Raw genomic sequence first — 21,209 nt, 5'->3', positions numbered from 1 at the left:
CGAAAAAATGACAGCTTTGCTTTTGACACTTCTCACGAGTCTGTTCTAACCTGATCTGACTCAAAAGCAAGAACAGAAAATCCTGTTCTATACTGTTCTAGATTTGTCAATGAACAGCAAACTAGAAAAGTTCAGCACAGAAAAAATCTCAATGAACAGCAAAAAGCTGTACTTTTCTGCCTAGAACAGTCCAGCACAGCGTCAGTGAACACAACTAATAACAAGCAACTGAAGATATCTCGGACAGCAGAAAAGATGTCAGAAAGATTTAAATAGATTTAACGGTAATATTTCAAAAACGAGATGTGATCGAATAAGTCTGTCTTTGGATTCGAGTTCGGCACACCGAAACCCTTTGAAAAAGTATAGTTAAGTCTCGCCAACAAAAACCTTGCATAAATACTTGTGGTATTGAAAGGTTCTTAAAGAGCATTTTAAGGTGTTAACATGGTGCTTAAGGAAATGGTGAAAGAGGAAAAAACTTCTTTTTTGAAAGATCCCTTTCCAAACGGTCCATTAACCAACAAATTTTTGTTTTCCTTTATAAAAACTTCATCGACAGCTTCTTTAACGATACAAAATTGGTAGAGACTTTAAGGGAGATTTTCAGATATTAAATCAAATCACTAAAATACAAAAACAATCCATTTAGTGCTACACATATTAGACTTGTATTTGTTTATTATATATCTTTTGATTTTCTGAAAAAAATTTCGGGGGGGGGGGGGGGGTTAAACCCCATAACCCCCCCCCCCCTAAATACGGCTATGGTGGTAATACAAGGAAATTTTTTAGAAGTTTCTTTGATAAGTAACTTACTTATAGAACGTTATGACATTTTGAATACCTAACGAGTAACCCTGCGAAACAATAAAAAAAAACTTGTAAATATGTATGCAATTTGTTACAGATCTCGTAGGTACGAAACCAAATAAAAAAAATACTATAGAAAGGTATTAGCATTAATATAAATATCCGCGCTTCACTTCGTTTTTTTTTCAATTTTATGTCAATGAAAACAAATGCTTCTTTTAATGTTTTTTTATTTCACACAAAAGCCAATTCTAAAACAAATTCGTTATATTCTGTACAATTAGTTATTATTTTTTTTTTTTTTTCAGAAAAAAAGAGTACAAATCTTATTAAAAAAATTTCAAACAATTAATTAACAAGCAATCAGTTTATTGTTTCCTCGATATTTTAGAGCTGCAACAGCTGTTAATTGTTTTGTTATTTTTTCATGGAGTTTATTATGTTACCGTTAAAGCTCAAACCTAACGCTAACCTTAGAGACATGGTAATGTGTAATATTTGGAATTGAATAAAAGATAACAATCATTATTATATTAATTAAATAAGTTTCAATAATAAAACAAAAAATTGGTGGCCACGCAGCGCTGTCTCCAAAGTAAATTAGAAATAAACATAACTCAGAAGAATATTTTAATGTCTGCAGCTAAGATATTATTTATTCAACAAAACCATGTCTCTAAGTTAAATCTAAGGTTTTTATTTGTTAATTTTATTTTACACTAACAAATACATCACGGGGGGGGGGGGGGGGGGGGTATTGCTGAAGCGACAGTCTCAACTCTCAGGAACGAAAAAAAAAATAACATAAAATAAATCTAGACAAAATCAAATTTAATGGAATTACATTCACAAAAATCTAGTCTAGTTTACGTCCATGGTAAAAAATTACTGAACAGAGTAGTTCCAATAAGAAAATATCCACTGAACCACAGCAGCACCACCGAATTGGCAGACTTCCATTCGATTCTATCGAATGTCTTTGGTAGATGGTTGACTGCGAACCAATAGAGGACAGGCGATGATGAACAAATAACTCTCGTAGTGATCTGAACATGAGTAAAGAATGTACAGAAAATCGTCAGGAATAGACAGTGCACGATAAATGGGATTGACTTCCATTCACTTATGGCCTGCTGAAGTGTCGAGACACGAATAAAATTGCAAATCGAGCGGAAATAAAAAAATGTTTGATACAGAATAAATCCAATTATTGGAGAGGCGATAATAAAGTTTGGCAACTGCTTCCACTCATAGTAATTCATGAATCCCACATTCCAATAGTGATTCTGGATGTAGGTATAAGGAAATGGAAAAGATTGATCGCACCAAGGAGAGTTAGGCGGAATACGGTCGCCAGCCAAAACATACTCTCTTTCAACAGCATATTGAATAACCTCAGGTGGGTGTTCGATTGTAGAATTGTTCGAACAAAACTGGTGGAACGCATAAAAACAGAAAAAAGTTAGCGGGATCACTGATACGAAAACTAATACCACCAGTTTAAGAGCCAACCATTTGGTTTGCTTCAAAAAGATTTTCCTCAATATGAAATATACTGGAAATCCCAAATTTAGCATCCCATTTGAACGACAAACTATGCCGAGTGCTGATGCCAGGCATGTAGTAAATAGCGAAACCTGTCCAACGCATTCTAGCATCAAGCTAAATGACAACCAGCAGAAAAATGCCTCCGAATAAGGAGCCGTGAAGAACACTGAAGCAGGGTTGAAGCAGAAGATGACAGCGGCATTCCACGACTTATTTAGATCTCCGAATATTTTCTGAGTAAGTTCGTATAGGCAATTAGCTGCCCGGCAAAAGAAGTAAATATTCAGTGCTATTCCAACAACGAGTACCAGAGTGCGCAAAGAAACTCCTATTCCCACGAAATATATTGACTTTGCTAATATGCCCGTGATAGTTGGATAGAGAGGATAGAATGCAAGAGAGTTCTCGTAGCTGTAACCATGCTCGGCGATGTGGAGGAAGTATTCTGCATCCCAGCGTCTTAGTCCAGAGAATATGAAGTCAAGAGTTCTATCTAAGAATGAAGTTTGTTGGTTGAGTTTGGTGGGAGATTTGAAGACATCGGCATTATGGTCAGGAATCAAAGCATCGGATATGAGCTGCACAACGAGAACGATTATGCGACTGGCTAACGCAAGTTTGGTTACCTTTTCACTCATGTCGGTCGTTCAGGTTTTCGTCAGCCTGTTTTAGAGAGGTTATTTATTTTATTATTTTATATTTATAATGAATGACGAACCGGCTTTATGGGTCGAGGCGTAATTCCAATCAATTGAGGTATAATTTTCAGTTGGTTCTTCAAGTTTTTATTGCATTGAAAATCAGCAACCGGCCCGCGTGTGCATTTTTGTTTTGTTGTTGTGTATATTTGCTAGTACTACTAGTATATTTCGAAACTTCAGCCAAACGTCATTGAAACTAATGTGGGGTTAAAATGAGGTTCAAACTCATATCAACGCCTTGTAAATCTGAAGAAAATTTAAAATGGGAAATTTTGTAACTTTTTTTATGTCAGTTTGTTGCTCACTAATGGACGCGTTCTAGAAAGTATCTTTTCTTAAGCTATCCAATTTCAATTCAATTTAAGTTTATTGAGACTTTCTTTTTTTTTTACATTTGTTTTTTAATACTAGGTTTTGTTGCTGACTTGGAATTGGTCTAGCTTATGCATAAATATTTTATAAAAAGATTTACATATCTTGTGGACAAAGTAATAGATAACTTGACTAGTTACATATATATTTAAGGGCCTGGATACACAGTGTTGTGCCCAACCACGTTCCAAATCACATTTTCTAGGAACAAATGCCAAAAAGAGAAAAATCCTCACCCCTCTTGCCAACAACCCGACTAGGCGATTTAAAAATCACCGTGTAGCCCGCCACTAAGTGTTGCTCAAGGCACTTTTCAGAATATTCTTAAGTTATCCGTGTAGCTAATTGCTTAGTCAGCTATTAAATGAAGCCTCAAGAGGCTTGACTCTTTTTTCGAATTTTCTTTTGATAATCATTCTGTGAGGCGCGTACTATTACACGATGCCTCTTGAGTCAAAGACTCAAATTTGACATTTCTCATTTGATTTAAGTATTGTTGTTGTTGTATTTCACCAAGAAACAAAAAGAAATGAAAGGGAATGTTGAAAAAAGAAAGAGTGGAAAAAGAAACGTCAAAAAAAGAGTCTCAGAATTTCGGAATTTCATTAGTTTTGAAAAGAGGCTCGCCTCTTGAGGCTTCGTGTAATAGCTGACTTATAGCCCAGTTCCATTAGAGGTGGTAGTTTACTCATGAGTAGATGATCTAGTTTCTAGTACATTAACTTCTAGAACTCTACCGGCATAGTAAATTTTACAGTCACCCCGTTTGTATGAACGATTTAAAGATCGAATTGAATCTGAATTGAAATTTCGATCCAGGTATATATGACTATACCAGATCGAGGAATCGAATTGAAATAGAATTGAAAACACAATTTTTGTTTTAAATATATTTACAGTAAAATAGAAAAATCTAACCAAAAGCAAAGTGCAAGTAAAACTAGATATCATAATACATACATACAGTGAATTTGCAAATAAGAAGACAATCACACAATATTTCCACCATAAATTATGTCTCAAGTATTCAATTCGTTAGGTATATATGCATATTTTCGATTCGATTCAGCTCCCCGAGTCGGATCGGATCGACAAATCCGGATTCAATTCGATTCAGGTATATATAGATACGATTTGTATTGAATTAGTTGAAAGTGCGTTCCATTGAAAATCGCTAGTAAACTACTAGTAGTACTTTGCCACCTCCCAAAGGAACAGGGTAAATATCTAATAATTTTTGTTACCATGTTTCGTTTTACTACACCTTTTTTCAAAATGAAATTTTGTTTGTTTTTCTCGATTGGAAAATTTAATTGGATGCACTTTTTTCCACCGATATTAGTCAATAAATTTATTTATTTTCACAGACCACGGGGCAACTTGCCCCCCCCCCTCAGAACAGGTTCATACTTTAAACAAATCAAATTACACTGGCCAACAAAATTGAGCTTTTTTTTGCCACAAGAACCAAGATATACTTTTATAAAGGTTTTTGATGTGCTGAATTCGAATCTGAAGTCAGAAAAATTTAATTGGCCTCCGTTTTTGAGATATTACCGTTCTTTGAGATATTTGGGTTCTTGTGGCAAAAACCGTATTGACCAGTGTTATCAGAGCTGGGGTCAAATCGTAGCATACGTTAACGAGTAACTCGTTAACGAAATCTGTTCATTTGGCATGATGTCATACGTACAGCAAACGACTTCGTATTCAACTGAACGGAATGTCATTCGTTTGGTTTGAAGCTTTCGAACAAATTGTTAATGGGTTCAAAAAGTAATGAAAATATAAGAATATCTTATTTTAAAAATAATCAAACTATTTGAAATCACGAAAACATACATTAGGGCATATATTAACAGAATAAAATTTCACCAAAAGAGTTCAAAGCACCAGCACCAACCCCCAATGACTTAAGAAAAAAATAATTCCTCAAATTAGAATTATATGGAAAAAAAATTTGATTTTAAAACTAAAACGACGTGATTAGACAAAAAAATATAATAAAACTCTTAAAATGTATAAAAAAAATAAAACAAAAATTCTTGTCAAAAGTGGGATTCGAACCCATGTCATTTACGCTCCCATATCTTTAGAAGGCAACATTGTTTTTTGAGTCAGGCGCCTCAGACCACTCGGCCATCCTCGCATAGGGGTCGACGAAGTCAAATTTGTCACTAATTATGTTTTGGCCTATGCAGTTGTACATTCTACGAAAAATTTCGTTCTGTTTTCTAACGTATGCCGTCATCCCAATCGCTGTGCTCGTTTAATGTATCACGAAATTATCTTTCGTACGCTTGAGGTTTCGTCTACGGATGCGACGATTTGGCCCCTGTTTAAATATATGAATAATAACAGAAATAACTTGAGTAAAACTCATGTCTATTTCTGGCTGGAAATGCGAATTTTATTGTTTGTTGCATCTCTTTCCCATGAAAAGCTCCACCTCACAAATAAAGAAACGACTTTTTGTTAACACGATTTTTTTTTCGATTTAAAAAAAAAAAGTGAATCTTCTGTATTTTTTTTTTTTAACTTAAAAGTGATTTTGGTGAAAAATTTTGATATGGACATCGACAATTAAGGTATGAATGGTATTCTAAAAAAAATTTAATTGTATATGCAACTCTATTTTTTTATACGGAGAAGTTGAAGTACAATATTATAAATTTTACATAAGTGTTTTTAAAATAGCGCAACACGCCACAGTGCATCATGGTTACGGTGACCATATTTCTAAAAGTGAAACCCGGGACCAGTAAAAAATTTGTTGGACCGTTTTGAAAACTTTGTTTTATCAAAAAAAAAAAATTAAAATAAAATAAATAAAATAAAATGCTTAAACAAACATTTTCGTTGAAATCATTTAAGTCGTTTACGAGGAAGTCAAAAATCAAGAAAACGGTTTTATAATAGGAAATGTTAATAACTTCTGAAAAAATTTGTTTTATTAAAATTGTGAGAGCTGTTTTTTAACATTTTAATTTTATTTTAAATGATTTTGAAATTTTGTAATATGGAATTCAACTGTCCTGAAAAGTTGAAATATCTGGGGTCTATGATAAATAACGAAGGTACTTGTGATGACGATATCAATCATCGCGTAAGCGTAGGGTGGATGAAGTGGCGGGAAAATTCTGCCATCTTCTGTGATCGAAAAATGCCCCCTAAGCTGAAAGGAAGACTCTACACCGCAGTTGTGCGTCCAGCACTCACATACGGTTCACAATGTTGGACAATGTACAAAAAGTATGAGAGTAAGTTAACGGCAGCTGAGATGAAGATGCTTCGTATGACAGCAGGAGTAACAAAGCTTGATAGAATTAGAAGTACGAAGATCCGAGGAAGCCTTCATGTTAAAAACACCATCTCCCAAAAAATTGAACACGACACGGCCATGTTCAAAGGAGAGATCCTGAGAACCCCGTCAAAAAAGCAATATCATACATCGTTCCAACACGAAATAGAAAGAAAGGTAGGCCTAAAAACTCCTGGTACAAGCAAATGCAAAACCACCAGCATTCAGTTGGCCTTAGAAATGGAACAATACAAAACCGGGAGGCTTGCCGCCGATTTCTGAGGTCAACCCGGCGAACCCCACAGGCGGATCACTAGTGTGAAGCAGTTACGTGGGATAGTTATGATCCCCTCGACATCGAGATCATAACAGCGCCGAGAAAAAGGAAGAAGAAGAAGAATTCAACTGTCCTTAAAAGTTTTGAAATTTAGCTGGGTTCTTTCTCATTCATATGTTGTTCATTATTCGACTTATATATTAGTGCAGCTTTCTAAACTGACAAAAACAAGCTGGAATTAAATTATAATTTATGAAGAATTTTTAAAAACTAATGCTTTTATTCGAAAAATTAAAAAAAAACTTTTATTTTTCAACCACTGTTTTCTTGTTTTTCGTATAAAGTAATTAAAATTTTGAATACAAAAATCAGAGAATGTTGAAATACGGGACAATCACGGGACACATTACAAAATACGGGACACTGATACGTCCCGGGTTTCCTAAATAAAAACCAGGGACAAGCTATAGAAATACGGGACAGTCAGGGGTAAACCGGGACGGATGGTCACCGTTATCATGGTATAAAAAGACAAGGTATGATCATTAGAGCCGCCATCTTACAAAATGGGGTAATAAGGTTTTGACGTTTGGCATTTGGCAAAGTCAAAAGCAATAACAATTTCCAAGACAAATTTGTTTACAACAACAATTTCAATGGGCTGGGCTGTCAAAACCTTAAGTTGCCATAAGTTTTGACAGTTCTCGATACTGAATTTTTTCTAATGATCATACCTTCTCTTTTTATACCATGACAGTGCATAGCCTTTATATTATTGAACTGCTGGATATTCAAAACAATCTTGCTTTTCAAGAGTTTGCCCAAGTTTGCACCCCCGAAAATAAAGACCCCTTGAAAAAAACTCCTCAAAAGCGACCCTTAAATCCGAGATTTAGCTAAGTAGATTTAGCATAAATCTCGAGTTTTATTTTAAATCTCGGATTGAAAGTAGGTGGAAATCTTGGATTTAGGGTAGATGAACCCAAATCCGTGATTTAGCGAGATTTATTCTAAATCTACTTAGCTAATGTCGTTTTCTTTCACACTATTAAGGAGTACTCTAAATTTTTACTCCTTTTTCTGGAGTGATAGAACATAATGAGAGTAATTTTTTTGTTGTTGTAATTGTGTGTGTGACAGTGCAAAAATGGATAATTTCCTTGAAAAAAATAGTGATAACAGACCTAGAGAACAAATTTTATGAATTGAAAAAAAAAAAAAATAATATTAGGTGTGTTTTTTATTACCACCGGGCTTAACTGGACAAATAAAACGCAGTCGGGGCTAAGCAATTTACATGTTAAATACAACAACACCTTAGCCCCGTGGGCTTACTTGTTTAGCCCGGAGATTTTTCTGGGCTTAACTTTTTGAACAGTTTTAAATCTGTGCTACCAAACTATTTTTTTCAAAAATTGTTTAGAATTTGTTTAAAAACGTGAAAACTCACTTTTGGAATGACAAAATTTATTTAACTAGTTTTGCTAGCATACATTTTTGTGTCTCTTTGTAAAACATACAAGAAAAATACAAGAAAAACCCGAAAGCGAAAATATGACAACTCTAAATTTTTGTTGTGTCTGCTGTTTTCGGAACATTTAATATGCAGTGCTGCCAAGATTTCAGGTTAAGCCCCGAGGCGTTTTTTTTGTCCAGTTAAGACCGGTGGTAATAAAAAAACACACCTATTAATAACATATATGAAGCATAATAAGCGTTCGTTGATAAATCTACTTCTACACAAAGACTCAAGGCGCAGCAATTATCTTCGAATTTCTTTTTGATTTTCGTTTCGGTGCGTCGCGCGCTTCTACACGTAGTATTTTTTTGAAGACGCAAATTTGACAGCTATTTTCTTTGGTTTTATTTTGTTCTTGTTTTCGTATGACGACTTCTACAGGAAGACGTAGACGCACAAGCACAAGATGCACATAAGAACAAAGGAAGATAGAGAGAGAGATCGATTTCTCCTTTGCTCTTATGTGCATCTTGTCCGTCTACGTCTTCGTGTAGAAGTAGACTATGTATTTTAATTAAAAAAAAAACCAAAATATACAAAAAAAAAAAAACAATTCCAGTGCGGTCTATGTGCAACGAAAACTTTTGAATAATTAAAAACGTTACTATACACGCAAATAATACACAACCGACGAAGCAGACTCCGCGACCGAAGAAATAAAATAAAGCAGAACAGCAAAAAAAGAACAAGATCCAAGAGAAACGTCACAAAATTTTTTACCGGAGACTCACGGTAGAAAATCTTCCTTCCCTTTTTTTGGAACTTTCTTTCTCCCTTGCTCTTATGTGCGTGTCTGGCTTTGCATCTTCGTGTAGAAGCGGACTTAGTTTTACTTTTGGTATATTTTTCATTACGCTTCTGATCGGGGTTTTCAGCCTAATTGGCACACACCCTTAGTTTGATTTTATAATTGTAAAATAAAAATATCCCATCAACGCAGAAAAAAATGGGATTTTTTTGTTATATGGCACAGGATTTTTTTTTATTGTTGAAGAACACTGGCTGAAAAATTGTTTTATTCGGTTTTCAATTTAATTTTGGAAAAAGTGAAGAATTTAACGAAAAAAATGGAAGAAATATATCTGGGGGAATATAATACAAAAGAAAATATATTCATAATGGTTGTTTTTGTTAATAGGGTCAATGTGGGTAAATGTAAACAGGGGTAAATGAAAACATGGCTCATAACATGGCTCAGTTAAATCTATTTGATGCATACATAAGTACAAATCGCGGACGCATGTATCTTTTAACTTATACGTCAAGCTCATTGCTGTCAAGAGAGAATTCATTCGACGAGCGTATTTTCCGTGAAAGATAATTTTTTAAAGTGCCAAACAAGTCGTTAGTCTTTCAGAAAAATTAAATATTTTTGCAGATTCAATAAAGTCAGTATAATTTGCAAATATTTTTTTGTTTTTAATTTTGATGTAGATTCTATGTGATACAAGCAAATTTTAAAATACAGGACATTTATGTCGATTTGCATGTGTTTACATTTACCCCAGAATATTTTTCATAATGGGTAAATGTAAACAACGTATTCTGGGGGTAAATATAAACATACATTTTTGGTGAAATTATTGGTTTTAATAAAAATAACATATTTTTAGTCAATTACTACTGCTAAAGTGCCGCGGAGTCACATTTTAAAGTAGCCAACACCATCATTTTCAGTGGATGATGTTGCAAAATCGGCCTTTGACGTAAAAAAACAAAAAATATTACGTTCAGAGCTGCTCAGGATGCATATTGGGCGCCTATATAAGAATAGAAAGGAAGAAAACAAAAACTTTTATTGGAATTTGAAAAAGTTTTTGTCAAATACCTTCTTGAACGTTTTTCAAGTTGTTATCCATATGATAAAGAGGAAATTCTAAATTTTATACCACCGTTTACATTTACCCAGAATTTGCAAAAAAACACAAACATGGTGGGGTATTTGTAAACATGCCATATTTGACAGTAATGTAAACAATTTGGGAAATATTTGTTTATATTTATAAAGAAGAATTGCCATCATTTCATATTTGCATTTGAAGATACCATTCAAGTTGTTCCGTGAAAACATAAAAAAATCTAAAGTCGAAAGAAAAAAAAGACATGAAATTGTTTACATTTACCCACATTGACCCTAACAAAAGAGTTTGAAAAAAAAAAATTTTCGCATTTTTCACTTTTCAAACAAAATTTTAAAATGTCAAACTTCAAATTCATAAGTATGTGTGCAAATCGGTGTAAATCTGACTAAAAATGTGGAGTAAATCCGGGGTACTCCGTAGTACTAAAATTACTCCGGAGTAATTTTTTTTTTACACTTTTGTGGCGTCAAAGAACACAAAACCTTCAAAAGTGCAAAAATAAGTACTAAAAGAGTACTCTCATTGGAGTGAAAGAAAACGACATAAATCTCGAATTTAGCGTAGGTGGAAAACATAGTATTACTTATAGATTTTTATAAATATTATATTAATGAGAAAATTTCTCTAGGGATACCTTTGTAAAGAAATAGTGTTCCAAATTTCAAAAGAATCGGTGCAGTAGTTTTGAAGTTATGAGGGGCACCGGCTTTGAAAACATTAGTTGTGGGGAGAACGATTTAAAGTTTTGAACTCTGGACTTAAACGTTCTTTAAGCGAAGTTTTAAAATACTCATAACATGGTCAATTTGGCTCCAATAGACCTACAATTTTAACACAATATTCTTGAGATATAAAAAGAGTATGTTTCAGTTTTTTTTTTATTCTTAGCCCTGATTTTTCAATCGTCAGTTAGACTATCAGAAGAATATAAAAAAAACTTTTATTCCTAGCAATAAGCTCTATCTGAGGTTTATCTGACTATTGAAAAATTGGCCCTTAGGAACTTTAATATTTATTAGAATGAAGTCTTTAGTATTTGACTAAAAACTACCAGGTCATTAAATAATGGTATAAATATGTCCATAATATTGGAAAATTTTATACAAAATCAATTAAAGAACGAAAACATTTTTTTTTCTTCTAAATTTCATCTTTAAAACTTAATTTATCAAAAACTATTTAGAGCCGATTTTTCAATCTTCTAATAAACAGTCAGTTAACTGTTCGACGAATAAAGTTATTAGGCTCATAAACAATCAGATAAAAACATTGAAGTTTTCAATCAAAAATAATTTATTCTACAGAAGAACAAAACAAAAATTGTCAAATTCAAAAATATTTAAAATTAAACGTCATTTTTATTCATGATTGTTTTTGTTTTCTTGTCTTCCACTGTATTTTTTTCAAAATTCTTTCAAAACAGCTTTGACAACTGACACATTTTTTTTTTTGAGATTATTCCTTAGAATAATTTTTATTCGTCTTTAAAAGAAGCAGATAGTTTTATTCTTAGGAATAAGCTATATCTGCCTGTTGAAAAATTGATTTTTTCTCTATCCTTAGGAATAAGTACTAACTGACTTTTTAACTGACTATTGTGCCTGGCTACACGGTGATTTTTCAATCGCCTAAGCAGTGAGTTTGTAGGCAAGAGGGATGAGGAGTGAAGGGGGAAGATGCTCTCGAAGGGAACTGAATTTTCTGAGGGTAGCACAGTTCCATTGCTAAATTTTTCCTCTTTTTGACGTTTGTTCCTAGAAAATGTAAAAGTGGAACGTGATTGGGCACAACAGTGTGTAGCCACCGCATGTGATTTTTCAATCGATTGAAAAATCACTGTGTAGCCAGGCACATTGAAAAATTGGCCCTTAATGAAACTTGAAACAACTTGAGTCAAAAAATAAAATAAAGAATAAATTACTATAGCTTTAAGAAAAGTTATAACTAGTTATATATAGCACAAGATCGTACGTGCATTTTATGATTTTTAATATTTTTTTTCCTCCCGGCTAATCGGGAAGTAAGTGAGTAAGCACTTAAGTTGCTTTTACTTAAGCCTGGTACGCAGCTCGAGCTTAATTTTGGCTCCCATACAAATTATCGGAAAATTTTAGTCGAGCTAAAATAGATCCCATACAAATTATCGATAACTTGTATGGGAATTTTATCTCGGCTAAAATTTGGCTCGATCTGCGTACTATCTGCTTTACCAAGAAAATGAAAATTTTTGCTTTCGAATAACTTTTTTTGGCATTTGTGTCCCCTAGAATCAAAAACAATCTATTCCACTTTTTCTTTTATTGAGTTATTTTAAAAAAAACGTTCCTAAGCACTTTTTCCCGCTTTATCGAAAAAACAACTTCTAAATCTAATTAAACATGTACTTTTGATTTTAACCTGACTGTGCTTTCCTTTGTCACCCAACGCGTTCGGAAAATATTTAATAATTAATTTTGGAATAGAAGTGTTTTGAAAGTCATGCATAGGAATAGTTTTGTTTTGAAATTTAACAATATTTTATTTTGCTTTATATCAGGAATAGTGTTGTTTTGATTCTCAAAGAATGTGAAAAATATGGAACACATTCGTTTTGTAATATTTCTATAAAGTATAACTCTGGAACAAGTTGACTTTGAAAGTGCTCAACCACACTCAAAGAAAGAGGTTGAAAAATTGAGATAAACTGCGTTTCTAACTCATTTTTCACAAAAAGTGGAATAGATTGTTTTTGATTCTAGGGGACACATTTGGTACCTATTTGATGTGGAAAATGTGCCCAAATATTTTTGACAAGGTTTTAGACCAAAACGCACTGTGCGTCGTTAAAATTCGCTGCTTGTCAGTCAGTCGTATGATACTTCACTTTATTTCTAACTGTTATTCCTGATTCTACATTTTTAAATTATTTGTTTAATGTAATTCCAAAATAAAAGAAAATATGTACCTAATACATTTGGAATCTTTTGAGGTTTTATTTGATCTTTAAAAATAATCACAAAATGACAAACGTCTTAAAATTAGTGGTAATTTTCCAAAATATATGAAGTTTATTAAATAAGTTTAATAAATAAAGTAGAACAAGTTTGTCTCTAAGCTTCATTAAGCAAAACCTAGATACGACATACGAAACATTGCATGCTTTTCTATGATTATTTGCATTGTTCCTTTGGAGGTTGTACTCCAAGTATTTTACTAGCTATTTTTAATCGTTTGCACTTTCAACGAAATCAATTAACATAATTCTCATCTACTCGCACAGAAGAGCCCAACTAACATTTCAGCTTCGGTTAAGGTATTACAAATGCTACATTTCAGCTTCTTTTAAACTTTAGTAAGGTTGTTGAACGTTATACAAGTTTGACTCTCTATAAGGATCTTAAACGAAGCTTTACCGAAGCTCTACCGAAGCTTTGAGATTTGACAGATAGCTTCGGAACAGCTTGTATAGCTCTTTAATACATGTCTTATCGAAATTAAAAAAAAAACAACTACAAAAACAAAAAAGAATTCTTATTTAGCAGGTTTTAAATCATGAATTTTATCTTTTGACCTGATATTATATATAACATTCCATTAGTATTTAGTTTATCTATTAATAATAATTTGAAAAGTATATAATTTTTTTACCACACCCAGGAATCGAACTTCGTATCTGCTTGGTAGTAGTCCATCACTCTACCCACTCGGAAATCCTAGTATATTCATTAATGAAATCAAAAACTTAATCAGTTCAAATAGCAGAAATGTCAAAGAAAAAAATTTCCGAGCTAAATTAATCAAATCAAAAATCAAATAAAATCTTGGTAATTTCTGTAAAGCCTCTATAAATTTACTAACTAGTTCAATGAACTAGTTCATCTTGGTGAACTAGTGAACTTAGTTCACTTACTTAGTTCAGTTTAGTTCGCGAATAGCGATGAAGATTTTTTTCAACAAACTTAACAGCAACCTAGAGCAGTCGTAATATGACACTTTATATTATCATTTTATCTGTATAGGGAATTTTCAAATTTGGTCCTTGTCTTTTTGTCTTATACGCCGACAGCGTCCTTTTAACCTGACAGACGTTTAAGGAAAAGGGGTTCAGAAACCAAAGTACATATGTGCCCATGATTATGAAAGTGGACTTTTTTGCATTGTTTAAAGAAAAACTTACATAATAATTTTCTTATAACGATTAAATTGTATTTCTTTTATGAAATCACTAGAGGAGCAATAAAGAAGTTTATTTACTGCAATTTCGCTTTCAAGTAAACTTTACACCTGAAATAATAATTATTTTAAGGCTAGATTTGAGGCCATTTTTAGGAGTGACTTAGTCCACTTTCATAATTAAGGGCACATATGAAATTGCATCCAATTCTTTGTGGAGCGAAATCAGGTTGTTCAATGTTATACCTTTTATGTAGTGATGCTGTTTGTTTAAGAAAGTAAATTTATAACAATAATGGCCGATTTCATAAACATGCCGTAATTCGACCCCAGGCTTTTAAACTTTTAAATGACGTTATTTGTATGGTATAAACGTCATTTTAGGATGAAGAAGCCTGATAAATATTTAAAAGAGCTTTATGAAATTAACCAAAGGTCTATTAGATAAACAATTATTAAAACCAAACGAAAATATCTAAAAATATATAGAAAAAGCTTCTAACATGTCAAAGGATAAAACAAACGTTTTGTTTTTTGAGGCAGTCAAGATTAAGACATTGTGAAAGTTTGTCGAACTCAGTATCTGGCAGTTATTAGTACGGAAATGAAGGAAATTCCTAAGCCTCTCCGCCACATTATATATTTTGAGTTTACCGAAGAACTACCTTTGTGCCAGCGTTGCCACTTTGCTGCAATTGCAGTAGATCTACTGCATTTCTTGCAAAAAATAAATCTACTGCCACTTAATCAAATCTACTGCACTTCTTCAAATCAAATTCCAAGCGTTTTAAGGAAATAATAAACAAATTCCTTTGTAATAAATACTATAGAAATGTACAAATGTGCTCTTAACTAAAAACCAGCTCTAAACATACTGCCCAACAACAAGATTAACACTGTTTACAGTGTTTTTGGCCCAACAGAAAGAGTCTGGGGTTGTGAAAAAAAAATCTAGAAGGAAGTACAAATGCTTAATTTAAATTTTGTACATGAGTTGGGTTGTAATCAGAGTTGGGTAATCGAATCGTTAATTACATTACATGTAATTACAGGGTAATTGCATTGTAATCGAATTACTTTCCCATTATCTACAATGGAAATGTAATTCGAAATGCAATTACAATTAAATTACCGTGTAATTTTATTGTAATTACATTATGAAATTACAAAAGTAATTGCATTGTAATTAAATATTTTGGAATTTGAAAGTATTTATATTGTAATTGAAACTCTGAAATTAATTTCTAAATTAAATCAAACATTTTATTTTATTCAAACGAAACAAAATCATCCAATAAATTAATTAATATTAGCTGTGTTGTATTATTCCCGTGATCCAGATCAGATCATTTTGTTTGTTAGCTTTACAATAACAAAGCAAGATCCTGCTTTTTTTGTAAGAGAAATGAAAACAATATGATTTGATCTGGATCACGAGAATAACAAAACACAGCTATTATCATATTACACGAAAAGTTAGAATAAAATTACTGGTAATTTATTATTGCTTTAAGCAAAACAAACTTTTCAAAGTTTGTGTCCGATAACTTATTTCACCGCGGCGCATTTATTATGCCCGCAAATGAAAAAAGTCATTCAATGGGAGCGACGATTGAAGTATTGTGTTGTACTTCAGGAACAATGGCTTTGCAACTTGCTACATGCCATTTGCTACATAAACTTGCCACATGTAGGTAACTTGCAACATGCAACTTGCCACATTCAACTTGCCACATGAAACTTGCCTCATGAAACTTGCCACACGCAACTTGCCACATGCATCTTGCCACATGAAACTTGCCTCATGCAACTTGCCACATGCAACTTGCCACATGAAACTTGCCACATGCAACTTGCCACATGCAACTTGCAACATGCAACTTGCAACATGCAACATGTAACTTGCCACTTATCTCGGAATTTTGAAGCGGTTTAGCTTCGAGGAGCGTTCAAAGGTTCGGGGATTTTTCGAAAAAAAATTTTACCCCAACTTTCAAACGCAATTTTCTCGGAATTTTGATAAAATCCAAAAACCGGATTATACCACTATCGGATAGCTGAGAATATAACCTTTCATATGGCACCACCCCCATGTCTCTAGGTCAAAGCGTTCAGCTCCCAGAAGCTTTTCGCGCCCCAACTTCCAACGGCTATATTTCGGAATTTTGAAAAAAAGGAATACAAAATTTTTGATCCCCAAAGGTAGCGGGGACTCTAACCTACATTTGGGTACAACTCCCATCCCTGTAGGGTGTAGGTCCACCCTTCACATGTGGCATAGTTTTTCTTTGAAATAATGAAGGTTTAGATTTTGGTTTTATTTTGTTTTTAAAATATAATTACTTTAAAATTACAATTTTAATTACAATGTAATTACCTTTGTAATTTCATCTTTTTAATTACAATAAAATTACACGGTAATTTAATTGTAATTGCATTTCGAATTACATTTCCTTTGTAATGGGAAAGTAATTCGATTACAATGCAATTACTAGTGGAGTAATTGCATTGTAATTAATTAGTAATTAATTACAAATGTAATGATTACTCCCCAACTCTGGTTGTAATCAGGGCTACCTTTGTAGATTTTCAAAAAGAGGCCAAAAAAGAGGATTTTGATAAAAACGAGGCCCCAATAAAAAAATGTGAAAATAGAATAAGTTAAGTACGACAGTCACACGATTAACCTCATTTGCGCCTTTTCCGAACCGCAACACAAACCTTTTAACACAATTTTTAAAAATTAAAATTGTGTTATGTTCATACAATTTTAAAAACAGAATATTATAAGAACATTGCCTGCACGGAGAAAACAGACCACATAGAATTAAGCGGATCGCACCTTAATATAAGCGGAATTCTGCATGTTTTTTTTTGCTAAGATGACTTTCACCTTAAATTAAGGTGACATCACCTTAAATTAAGGTGACCACTGTGCTGTTGGAAATGAGTACGGTAAACTGCAACTAAAGCTAAAGTGCGACTATAATTTTAAAATTTTTATTTTTGGTCGATTTTTTTAAGATGAACATTCACATTAAAATAAGATGAAGTTCACATTAAATTTAACTGAGTTTAAGTGGAATCACCTTATTTTAAGCGGATATCACCTTATTTTAAGGTGGTGAAATTTAATGTGCGCATCATCTTATTTTAAGGTGACACTTTTTTCTCCGTGTGTGCATATTTCTTCAAAAAAGAACACAAAATTTATCAAAAATAAGCTTATAACAACACAACGTACCTATATTTTTTTACAATTGAGTCGTTATAATTGAAAGTGGTACAGGTCACATTTTTCTTGATTTTCAAAAATATGTCAATTTTTTTAATCAAACGTACATAATTTTAAAAAAGAGGAAAAAGACGAAGCAAATTATCAAAAATAGGGATTTTTTGACAATTTTTAAAAAGTGGAGGGAAAGTGGATTAGGTGAAAAAAAGAGGCGCAAAGGTAGCCCTGGTTGTAATAAGAAAGGTATTCTGACTCTTAGTTCAACATACGGATATTTAGCTTGTTAAATAAAAAATCTACTGCGAAATTTTTTAATGTACTGCATTTTTTTATGGATCTACTGCGCAAATTTTTTTTCGAAGTGGCAACACGATATGTCAAGTATTGCTTCTACATGAACATTCAACGCAACAATAATTATACTTGTTGCTAACTACCCCATGAACATCTAAACAAAAATCTTTTGCAACATTATTCGTTTTTGTATGACATCCATGGTATTCGTATACTACGTAAGGGTTCTTGCGCAGAACTCTAACAACAGCAGTCTATATTTTTTCCCCTTTTATAACACACTGCGTTTATTATAAAACAATCTGTTGGACGTTTTTTTTCAAAAATAGAAAAAAATTAGCATAAGCACCAACACTCTTTTTATCGGCTCTTATACATATATGTAAGTTATTCAAAACCCAGCTGATGTAATATCATCTCCCAGCTGGGCGTTAGTCTGCCTCACATTTTAAATGAAGTGTCTCCCATTCTTACACTCATATAAAGATATTCCCGTAATTCCTGTGGTAAATTGGTGAATACGAGCTTAAAAATTTCTCAATAGATAAAACAATTAAACTAGTGGTAAATCGAAATTCAATCAAGTTCATTTCGGACGTGGAAGTCACAACTGCAATTTATATACAGTTCACTAAATTAAAAACAGAAGACTTGGTCTTTGTAGAAACATAGAAGGCAACCCGTAAAATTATTTTTTGTTAAATCATCGGACACAATGATCTAATGAACTGAAAACAGCAATGTCATCGCTTATACAAATATTCTTTAAGGCTATACCTGGATTTTCACTTTTATGGTGCATAAATCAATTGCTAGAATGGCTGCTGGTACAAATGAATTTGCTTATAAAAATGCTTCAAAAGTGTTGCCGCCTGACCTAAATAGTCTAAGATCCCGCCATAGGACGAGCATTTCCAGATCTGCATTGAAAGGAGACACAGTATTAAGGATTCACAGATCTTGGATAGAGAAAGTAGATGAAAATGCAGAGATCATAAATGGAGAGGCATTGATGAAGACGAACATGTTCTTCCTTTAATCTGCATTTATGAAGATCTTTGCATTTTCATTTACTCTCTCTATCCAACATCTGTGAATCTTAAATACTGTGTATCCTTTCAATGCAGATCTGGAAATGCAGACGTACATAATGTAAATCCAGCATAAAGGTAATGTCTAAAGAAACAGTTTCCAAATTCCTTGTCTGGCGACATCCTGTCAAAGCATAGGGTTGCCACGTTTAAAGTTAATTTTTTAATTTTTTTGACTATTCATTCTGTGGGGTATCCGCTGGTATCATGTTCATCTGCGGCAAGTGACAGTTAAGCTTCGCGAAGCAACTATGGACGTTTCCAGTTCTCAAACAGCACTTACCTTTATTCTAATCCACCAAATAATCCAAAAGAAGAAAAATAAAACATCCAAAAGGGCAAAACATACCTAAAATTTTCAAAAACTGTAAAAGTTTGACATTTTCTATTTTTACGCTTTTACAAATAATCTTCTTTAATGAATGTAATGAATAAAATCAGTTTATTATAAAAAGAAAAGATAATGAATCACTGCACAACAAAATTGAGCTTTTTGTATGATGAATTAACCAAACAATACTTTTCCAAAGGTTTTTGGTGTGCTGAACTCGAATCCGAATTCAGAAAAATTCTATCAGCTCCCGTTTTTTAAATATTACCGTTAGAATATGCAAAAACACCTGTTTCTGAAGTTATGCTGCAATGTGTGGGAATTTTTTTTGCAACACTTTTTGTGAAGGTTTGTATAAGAATTGCCTTTCTTCTTTAAAAATCTGTTTTAATCTTTGCGATATCTTTTATTATAATCCGAGATATTTTAATTTAAAGTTACTGCAGTTTGAAATAACGTTATTGATAAAATAAGCCAAAACACACGTACTTAAACTTAAGATATCTCAGATAATAAAGCTGATTTCGGAAAGATTCAAACAGATTTTCAAAGAAGAAAAACAGTTCTTATAGAAACCGTTAAAAAATATGCCAAAATAAGGTACCTCACATCAAAGCATAACCTCAAAAACAGCCAAAACACGTTTTTTTCGCAGATTCTAACTGCAATATTTCAAGAACTAAGACTGATAGAATATTTCTGACTTCATATTCGAGTTAAGCACCCCAAAAACTATTGGAAAAGTATAGTTTGGTTTATTCATAATAAAAATAGTCAAATTTTGTTGACCAGAGCTATCAGCCAAAAAACGTGTTTTTGCATTTTCTAATGGCAATATTTCAAAAACTAGGGCTGATAGAATGTTTCTGACTCCGGATTCGAGTTCAGCACACCAAAAACCATTGGAAAAGTATTGTATAGTTTATTCATCCAAAACCTTGTTGTGCAGTGTAATGCATGTATTATTGAAAATAGTTTCAAGAATGAAAAATATAAGTTATATGGAATAGGTTTGGCACGTCCGATTTGCAAGGCAGCCTTACTACGATTGCCGAACAATACAAAGAATGGAGAAGGAGCAAACTTCCCCTATTCTCTCCTCGCTCTCTTCTCATTACACTATTTCGAATGGATCGCCGCGCTGCATGTTCGAGAGTGCAAATGTTTGAGCTGCTCCGCATGGCAATGGCAACCAGGTCAGGTACTTATACTGCGCGGCTTCCGCGCAGTACGATGTTCGTTGGCTTGCCGCGCATAATGAATACGCTGCCTTAGAGGTATAAAAACAATATTATGTCAGAGAAAATTGAATTTGAAAATATGAATATTCAGGATTATAAGAAATTTTAAATTTTAGTCGGAAGTAGGGTAGACAGAGGTGAATTTAGAAAAATGCCAAAAAGCTATTTTCTTAACCAAAAGTGATAGAAAGAAGATTGATATTGGTGTCGATAGATGTAATTAATATATATGAATGTCACACATATAAACAAAAAATGTAAAAAAATCTGTGTTGAAAATACGCCCTCAGAGTGTTTTCTACTTTAATTAATTTATACGTGTTTATAAATTTTGTTAAAACTAAATTGCCTAGTTTGTTTTGTTATGAAAAATCAAATTATTATTTTTATTATTAAAAAAACGTTTGACCTGAAACGTTCTCGTTTTTATTTTTAAGGAAATAATTCATACCAACAGCATAATTCATTAATC

At 32.8% G+C, this 21,209-nt stretch overlaps 2 protein-coding genes across 3 annotated transcripts in view; one reads left to right on the top strand and one right to left on the bottom strand.

Annotated features, from left to right (window-relative positions):
* Window positions 1-1,623: 1,623 nt before the first annotated feature.
* LOC129919085 (GPI mannosyltransferase 2) lies at window positions 1,624-3,303 on the bottom strand. Of its 2 annotated transcripts, none has more exons than XM_055999919.1 (2): window positions 3,084-3,303; window positions 1,624-3,024 (listed from the first exon to the last, which is right to left on the bottom strand). In XM_055999919.1, exon 2 carries the CDS (start codon window positions 2,997-2,999, stop codon window positions 1,680-1,682), a length of 1,320 nt encoding a protein of 439 aa, XP_055855894.1. In that variant the 5' UTR covers window positions 3,000-3,024; window positions 3,084-3,303; the 3' UTR covers window positions 1,624-1,679. The 2 variants fall into 2 exon arrangements, with proteins under 2 accessions (XP_055855894.1, XP_055855893.1); XM_055999918.1 differs by having other exon boundaries at window positions 3,080-3,300.
* A 15,261-nt stretch (window positions 3,304-18,564) lies between these two features.
* The window catches only part of LOC129920260 (calbindin-32), a 65,474-nt gene continuing 62,829 nt past the window's right edge, over window positions 18,565-21,209 (top strand). Inside the window, exon 1 of the mRNA XM_056001548.1 lies at window positions 18,565-18,588. The gene's annotated coding sequence lies outside the window, so the exon portion shown is untranslated. The remainder of the gene's footprint in view (window positions 18,589-21,209) is intronic.

Source organism: Episyrphus balteatus, chromosome 4, assembly GCF_945859705.1.
Source record: "Episyrphus balteatus chromosome 4, idEpiBalt1.1, whole genome shotgun sequence".
Lineage (NCBI taxonomy): Eukaryota > Metazoa > Arthropoda > Insecta > Diptera > Syrphidae > Episyrphus > Episyrphus balteatus.
This window is presented reverse-complemented; position numbering and strand designations above follow the sequence as displayed.